At 45.3% G+C, this 8,901-nt stretch overlaps 1 protein-coding gene across 1 annotated transcript; it reads left to right on the top strand.

Annotated features, from left to right (window-relative positions):
* The first annotated feature begins 1,413 nt into the window (after positions 1–1,413).
* On the top strand, positions 1,414–7,879 carry tcp1 (t-complex 1). The gene is made up of 12 exons (XM_063015377.1): positions 1,414–1,492; positions 2,184–2,269; positions 2,362–2,490; positions 3,300–3,397; positions 3,690–3,800; positions 4,160–4,341; positions 4,793–4,919; positions 5,206–5,381; positions 5,852–5,975; positions 6,205–6,397; positions 7,042–7,205; positions 7,479–7,879. The coding sequence occupies exons 1-12, from the start codon at positions 1,420–1,422 to the stop codon at positions 7,690–7,692; spliced, it is 1,677 nt and encodes a 558-aa protein (XP_062871447.1). The 5' UTR covers positions 1,414–1,419; the 3' UTR covers positions 7,693–7,879.
* The last annotated feature ends 1,022 nt before the right edge of the window (positions 7,880–8,901 follow it).

The following is an 8,901-nucleotide window of genomic DNA, read 5'->3' on the forward strand; positions in this document are numbered from 1 at the left end:
TGGACCCCCTAGGCATAAACATTTAATTCGAGATTCAAGCCTTTGTTTAACTCAAAGTTGGTTCTCCTGTACTGCACTAACAGTCTCCACTCTTATATGAAAGCATGTATTTTAGAACTGATTTAAGAGCATTATTAAGCTTGGACATGATGTTGGCTGACAAGGCCTCTCTCACAATTGGTATTCTAATTCAATTCTAATAAAAACGAAATTATTAAGTGTGTGTTGCATCGTGCACCAGTGTTAATCGTGCAATCCGAATGGTCCCAGACCCACCTCGACCCTGAACATGATGTTATGTTTGATAGCGAAACAAATGACAGTTGTTGTAGTTACAAGATTCAAAGTAGCTTTATTGGCATGACTGTAAAAAAAAACAATGTTGCCAAAGCATTACAACGATAATAAAATTATAAAATTACAAAAGAAAGAAAAAGATGACAGTAAAACAATAAACAAAAAAGGGAATAAAGATAAAAAAAAAAAAAAAAAAAAAAAAAATATTTTAGCAAATTTACAGACAATATATAACTGTATTCTACAGTATAAACATATGTATATATACACAGAACTGTTACCCACTGTCTCTCAGGCGGTGTAGCGCTGATACATACTGTGCGGCGATATATTCCACTATATATTCCATATATATAATATATTCCATTAATAATATATAATATAATATATCTTCTTCTTCTCCTGGGCCTTTGTCCCGCTCGGTTGTGGGGTCAGCGCTTTGGCGGATCATGATCCGCGCATCGACTTGGCACAATTTTTACGCCGGATGCCCTTCCTGACACAACACTCCCTATTTTATCCGGGCTTGGGACCGGCACTACAATGCACTGGTTTGTGCATCTAATGGCTAGGTATCTATAGGACAATTCAGTGTTTCCAATTAGCCTGGTGGCATGTCTTTGGACTGTGGGAGGAAACCGGAGCACTCGGAGGAAACCCACGCGGACACGGGGAGGACATGCAAACTCCGCACAGAAAAGACCTGGACCGCCCCACCTGGGGATCGAATCCAGGACCTTCTTGTTGTGAGGCGATAGTGCTACCCACTAAGCCACCGTGCCGCCCCAATAGATTATAATATATAATCATCATAATATAATATATTTCACTAGGGGGCGACTGTTGAGACGTAATATTATGAAGACCCGGGTGCTCATGGGAAATGTAGTTTGATTTGTGAAACTACAAGTAATCAAAGTCAGAAGTACGCCGCAGTGAGCATGAATTAATTGTATAAATAATCTTTAATTAAATGTAGATGAATTTATCTGATGCACCGGGTTTATTTGAGTGTTTGTTTTGGTAGTTCGGTTCCGTTGATCTGGAACTTTCTAGCTCGGTGTTTCCGGTGAGCGTTACCCATAGTGCCTCGCGCCTCCTCCTTTCTTCTCTCAGTTCATCATGGCGTTACTGGATGGACCGTTAAACGTGCTCGGACAGAGGAGTACCGGCGAGTCCGTCCGCACTCAGAATGGTAGCGTTTATTCATTAATAACATGTTTAACATGTTAATAAACTGTTGTTCATGTGTGTGCGCGGTGAAATCTGGTCAAAATGAATCATAAATGTAGCGGTTAGCATTAGCTCCCGCTGAGCCGCGCTGCACGTGCGCATTAGTAAATGCCGGTCTGTATAATTATTAACATATTAAGGCAAATATGTTGTTTAATTTTGTTATTATGGTCTGTAATATGTTAAATTTTGAAAATAATTCTGCTTAGTGATCAATAGCTTGCAACGGTGTGTTTGCCGGCTACGCCCGTCTACACAATCGGTACTGTGAAATATCGCGATACTTCAATAATAATATCGCGAGATTTACTTCTGCATACATTCTGTCTCTTATAGTTAAACATTAAATGTTCAATTATTGTCTGTAGCTCACTCATCCAAATCTACTGATCATGTAGCTGCTTTCTAAACCCACTCATCAATGGATACAGATGGGTGTTGGATCAATCCCAGTCTTATGTGCCAAAATTTTAGGACCAATATAACAAATATGGTTATTTTCAATATAGTGTAAACAGTTATATCGAGATTTGTGATATACTACCCAGCTTCTCACTATATCATATACAATAGGCATCTTAAATGTGAGATTTGAGCCTAAAACCATCGGAACCATTACATTTCTGTTCTCATTATGACTCTTTGTGTTCTAGTGATGGCGGCGGCGTCCATCGCCAACATCGTGAAGAGCTCGCTGGGTCCTGTGGGTCTCGACAAGATGTTGGTCGACGACATTGGCGTAAGTGCTGGAAACGTTTCGTGTACCGAAGCTCCCGTTCGATCCTCCGGTTTCCTGACCGAGTGTTTAAATCCGTCTGTGCTTTGCTTTAGGACGTGACCATTACCAACGACGGCGCCACCATTCTGAAGCTGCTGGAGGTGGAGCATCCCGCAGCCAAGGTGCTCTGTGAGCTAGCAGACCTGCAGGACAAAGAGGTCGGAGATGGGACCACGTCTGTGGTAAGTGGATAATGAGACGTGGAGCAGTTTGGTGTTTACCTGGCCAGAGCAAACCCTGTTCACGCCATCGGCTGGTAGATACACAGGAGGCTCCAAAAGCACTTAAGAGATGATCTATTCTGTGTGTTTTGGACAAAAGCAAAGTGACTTTACGGTGAATAGGCTGGTTTTGACTATATAATGAACAGGGTAAGTGGTATAACAACTATAGGGTACTGGACGAGTCATCAAAAGGTCACTGGTTCAAGCCCCGCCACTGCCGGGCCCTTGAGCAAGGCCCTTTAACCCTCAAATGCTTAGACAATATACTGCCACAGTACTGTTAATAAAAAAGCATTTGTTAAATGCGGTAAATGTAAATCTAGAGCAGTTGTAGCCTAGTGGTTAAGGTACTGGACTAGTAATCCAAAAGCCCCACTGGTCCTTGACCCTTGCTGGTTAGGACTATAGAATGAATTGGGTGAGTGGTTTGGGGCGTGTCTACATAGTACCAAAAGTGGTAATCTGGACTGTATATTGACTTAAATAAGTAGTTTGTGACGTGTCCACAGACATGTATTATTAAAGGTAGGAAGGTGTGTGTCCTGTTTATGTAGCACCTACTGCAACTGGTCAGTGTGTGTGCCTATGCTAACGGGACAGATGAAGTGGATCAGAGTCTGAAGGGTCTGCAGCGTCTCCTGCTGCCTCTATATGAACTGATCCTACATTACAACCTCTCGCACCTCTCGTTTAGAGCTAGTTTCCTTACTTTAATATGTTTATACATTTATTTTGGCTTGTTTTGGTGTGTGTGTGTGTGTGTGTAGGTGATCATTGCTGCAGAGCTGCTGAAAAGCGCCGACGAACTGGTGAAGCAGAGGATCCATCCGACCTCCGTCATTAGTGGCTACCGACTCGCCTGCAAGTGAGTCTTTTTTATTTTTTTTAATTAATTTTCCTACGTTTGGTTCTGTTCTCACTTATATCCGTGTGTGTGTGTGGGGTGCGGCGTGTTCCCATTTTAATTGCTGCCACACTGACTGTAATGTGTGTGTAGTTATACGCGTGGGATAAATCGAATCGACCCGGCGTTTCTTACACGGACACACACTGCTGTGCTTCTGATGTGTGTTTGGGTCGTACACATGGTCAAATAAATGAAATGCTTTTGGCTCGTGTATTTATATTGTATTTATATTGTTTTCCTCTTCTCTCAGGGAGGCCGTGCGTTACATCAATGAGAATCTGACCATAGGAACAGACGATCTGGGCAGAGAGTGTCTGGTTAATGCTGCCAAAACCTCCATGTCCTCCAAGATCATCGGAGTGTATCCTTCCTGCTTCTCTGCTCGTTAGTGTGGGTTTTTTAGGAGGTGCAACGTGCACAGGGCATCGGTAGGCCTCTGGTTAAGACGCAGGACTAGTGATTAAGGCACTTGACCCTCAATTCACAGCAGATCACTGACAGCATATTAGATTTTGCGCTTCTTAAAGCAGACCTGGAATTCGGGCACTGCGGGTATCATTAGCTTTACACCACACGTCCAGTCAGTATCAGAAATACAGGTGGGTTTATTACTAGTGCTCTGCCGTCCAGACAAGACATCATGTCTCTGTTTTTAAGCTGCAGCGTGACCGCAGTGTGACCAGCTCTGCCTTGTTGAATCCTTGACCCTTGATCGTCCAGTGATGCCGATTTCTTTGCCGACATGGTGGTGGATGCCGCCGTGGCGGTTAAGTTTGTAGATGCTAAAGGTGTGGCCCGTTACCCTATCAACTCCGTGAACGTCCTGAAGGCTCACGGCCGCAGCCAGAAGGAGAGCGTCCTGATCAACGGCTACGCCCTGAACTGCACCGTCGGCTCACAGGGTGGGTGTGGCGCCCATCTCGGGCTCAGAGGTTGTTTCTAAAGCGCCGTCCCAAACATCAGGCACACCAGAGGGTTTTATTTCGAATCCCATATGCGTTAGTTAATAAAAAACATGGCAGTGATGTAGAACAGAAACACTGTGAGCAGAACTGGTTCAGCATTCAGAATGTAGATTTTCTACAGATTCCATAGAGAACTATTTATTGTACGCACTAACTAAACATACGATTTGTTAATTGATCCCCATAGAGGAAGTTTTACAGCAAGTGTTGGTGTATTTGAGTGTTACAGCAGCTACATTAAGGCAATTACTGTTATACAGGCGTGTGATCGATTCTTTATATACTTTATAGGACCAAAAATAATTACATTGTCAGGCTTCATACTGACACACCAGCCAGTTTCATACTCGCACCATCTCTCTCTCTCTCTTTCTGTGTGTGTGTTTAGGAATGGTGAAGCGGGTACAGAACGCTAAGATCGCCTGTCTGGACTTCAGCCTGCAGAAGACCAAGATGAAGATGGGCGTTCAGGTGGTCATCAACGACCCTGAGAAGCTGGACCAGATCAGACAGAGGTAGATGTGTGTGTGTGTTGGTGTTTGTGTGTGTTCCCATTTTAATTGCTGCCACGCTGACTGTAGTGTGTGTGCAGTTATACGCGTGGGATAAATCACTCGACCCGGAGCTTTACTGACGGAGGCGCATGTGTTTGTGTTTCTGACGTGTCTCGGGGTCAAACACGACATCACATAGAGACACAGAGCTCGTCTACATAACGTGCACGACTTTCTAAATAAAAACAGTTATATTTTGACTCGGGGGGTACGTTTTTAACGTTTCCTCTTACTGTGTGCGCCTCAGAGAATCAGACATCACCAAGGAGCGCATCCAGAAGATCCTGGCGGCCGGAGCCACGGTCGTCCTGACCACCGGAGGCATAGACGACATGTGCCTGAAGTATTTCGTGGATGCCGGAGCCATGGCGGTGCGCCGCGTGCTGAAGAGGGATCTTAAACGTATCGCCAAGGCAGCCGGCGGTAAGCCACGCCCACATTTCTTTCAACCGATAACCGACCGAGTTTAGCGTCCGGGTGGCGCAGCGAGATTCCCTGGTTCGAATTTCGACTCTGCTACCGGTCGACTGGGCGCCATCTAGCGGGCACAGTTGGCAGTGCCTAGAGCAGACAGTAACTGGCCACCGTGTCTGCTGGGTGGGGCAACCCGACTAAGTGAGTGGAGTCTTGAAACACTGTGCAAGGACCCTGGTTAACAGGCTGAGGTGCCTGTGCAAAGAAGGGGTCTGCAAGGACTGCACACACGTCAGAGGAAGCAAATATACCTTATCAGGGATCCTGATATAAAAATCTATTATAGAAATGTTAGCAGCTTATTAGTATTTCTGTGTGCAGATGTGACGTTCTTGATCCAGGCCTTAATTCTCTTGGTTCTGTATGTTTTTGATACACAGATAAATAGATGATTATTTTCTCCACGTCTTCCTTTGTAGCCACGATCTGCTCGTCACTGACCAATCTGGAGGGAGAGGAGTCGTTCGAGGCGGCCATGCTGGGTCAGGCCGAGGAAGTGGTGCAGGAGAGAGTGTGTGACGACGAGCTCATTCTCGTCAAGAAGTAAGAGCGCCAGTCAGTTTCACCCACGTACACCACTGTTGTCCGGCTGTGGTGGAACCTGAACCTGTAAGCTTCTGATTGTTAGTGCGGGACTCGAATTACTAAGCCACTGCTGCGACCCAGATTGGGATACAAGTACTGCCTGGTACACGTGTTAGTGCCCCCACCTACTTCTCGTACCCCTCTACCCAGACCACTCACTGTGATGATGTCCTCTCTGTCCGTTTAGTACGAAGGCCAGGACGTCGGCCTCTATAATCCTGCGAGGCGCCAACGACTTCATGTGTGACGAGATGGAGCGATCGCTGCACGATGCTCTGTGTGTGGTCAAGCGGGTGCTGGAGTCCAAATCCGTCGTTCCAGGAGGAGGCGCCGTGGAGGCCGCACTCTCCATCTACCTGGAGAACTACGCCACCAGCATGGTGAGAACCCACCTAGTGTGGAGAAATCGTCCAGTTAACCTCATGCGTCGTTTTCTACTCGATCTGGCCAGAAGTATGTGGACACCTGACCATGAGCTGGTTGCATCCTATCCTGCCAGAGGCCTTCCGTAGGATTTTTGTGGGGGAAATCAGAATGTGTGCCTATTTATTTAGAGAATTAATAGTAATTCCAGGCATTTATGATGGGTTAGAAGGTTTGGCTCACGACTGACGTCCCAATTCATCCCAGTGGTGATTAATGGGAGCTTTAATGGACATGTTAGAACAGAACTGGGCTTTTCCTGGCTGTTGCCACAAAGTTAGATGCTCAAAATTCCTCTAGCGGCGGGTGTGGCCAAAACAATTAAACTCAATAATCTAAGACGGCATGAAATTACATTAATAATAAAGACGCTCCTTAATGTACCATGAATGGCTTTAGAAGTAAGCAAACTAAATGTACCTGATTAAGAAAGGGAGTGATTTAGAAGTGTCCACATACTTTTAAACAGTAATTATTTAATGGTTTGTGTTGATTTAACTCAGTATGTTTTGTTAGCTACACATCAGAAGTGAATCTGAGGAACTGGACACGTCTAAAACCTTGTAATTGTGACGCTCTTGTTTCTGTGGGGTGTTTGTAGGGTTCCCGGGAGCAGCTGGCTATAGCAGAGTTCGCCCGTTCGTTGCTGGTTATCCCAAAAACGCTGGCGGTGAACGCTGCACAGGACTCCACCGACCTGGTGGCCAAACTCCGAGCGTTCCACAACGAAGCTCAGGTCAACCCGGAACGCAAGAACCTCAAATGGTGAGTTACACAGTACACAGTGCCAGTATGACCGTTCTGTAAGGACAGGGTTTGGTTTGACCAGTTTTGGTCTGACCTCACTCCTACTAGACATGTTTGGGGTGAACTGGAATATCCATTGGACTAAACGGGTACAAATTCCCACAGACAAGCTTTCCTAGAACAGTGAGGGTATTCAGTGCACATGCTCTGGTAATTTAATGTGACATGCTTACAATCAGGTGTCTGTATATTTTTGGCTGTATAGTCTTTGACTCCCGTCTGTGTCGGTAGGATCGGTTTGGACCTGGTGAACGGAAAGCCGAGAGACAACAAGCAAGCCGGCGTGTACGAGCCCACCATGGTCAAAACCAAGAGTCTGAAATTCGCCACCGAGGCGGCGATCACCATCCTGCGTATCGACGACCTGATCAAACTCTTCCCCGAACCTAAAGAGGGTGGGCCTTCTTACCAGGATGCTGTCCAGTCCGGATCCCTGGAGGGGTAAAGCCGTCCTCCTCCTCTTGCTGTCCGTATTTATGAACACCCCATAATATTAGCGGTTGTAGATTAGCCCATGCACTTAGCCTGTTTGTTTTTGCTACTGCAGCAACACGACTTGCTGATAAATGAACTGTATGATTGATGATCTGTGGTTCTGTTTGAGGAAATAAACACGAATGGTTGTGACTCCAGTGCTCGTCCTCTTTTTTTCTCATTTTTTCATGTGAACCAGGGGTGTGTCGATAAATGATCAGACGATTTATTTATGATATTTAGCGTGAAGCCGAGAAATCTAACCACCAACAAATTTTGGAATCTTCCCTGCACTTACATTGACATGGAAATAACAACATGATGATCTGTGTTCTGGTATTAGTGTAGCAGGTGCAGCAGTGTTGTTGGGATTTTAAAGTCCTCTGCATTAGGAACACATACCCTGCTAGCATTGTTTTTGCTATCCTGTGTTTTTTTTTCTCGTCTTTTATCAGTGGACACTTTCTGATCCCACTTTAAAAATCCCAACAACGCTGCTGTACCTGCTACACTCATACCAGAACTGCACTGCAATACCATGTTACATAAACCACCACCCAAACATCATCTGCTTAGTGGGGTCCCTTTCCATTAATAAATAAAATACAGGGTGGTGACAGTTCATACAGAGCAACAGATGCGCTACTGTCAGTAATTGTATACCCACAAGGTTCTCCTGTATGGTAGGTCACTAGTTTCAGAGCTGCTCAACTTAAAACATGCAAATGTCAAACTTCGTGTGGTGTCGCGTCCTGTCCTGCAGGGGGCAGAAGTGAGTGTGTAGGGTGTTACTTGCACACTGGCCCCATTAACTCAGTTTATAAATCTAATATTTATTCATGAATATGTTTCATTTCAATGTTTATCACTGGTCAGGGTCTCAGTGGGTCCTGTTTTCTTGCGGTCAATAGGTGCACCTCAGTAACAGGACAAACCTGCACAGGACAAATTATCACAGTGCTTCGGTTGTCCGCCCTCATCGGACATAACCAGTCATGTCTGCGTGTTAGAAGCCCAACTGGCCGATAGCACCGCTGGTGATTCAAACCTTGGATCTCAGCAATAGCAGGCTAGCGTAATTAGCCTTATTATATTATATATGAATCCATCAGGACCGTAAAGAAGCTGTAGTGTCTCTGAAGCTTTCCCACATGTTAAACCACGACGCGTACAGGAAGCT

Source organism: Trichomycterus rosablanca, chromosome 19 (assembly GCF_030014385.1).
Source record: "Trichomycterus rosablanca isolate fTriRos1 chromosome 19, fTriRos1.hap1, whole genome shotgun sequence".
Lineage (NCBI taxonomy): Eukaryota > Metazoa > Chordata > Actinopteri > Siluriformes > Trichomycteridae > Trichomycterus > Trichomycterus rosablanca.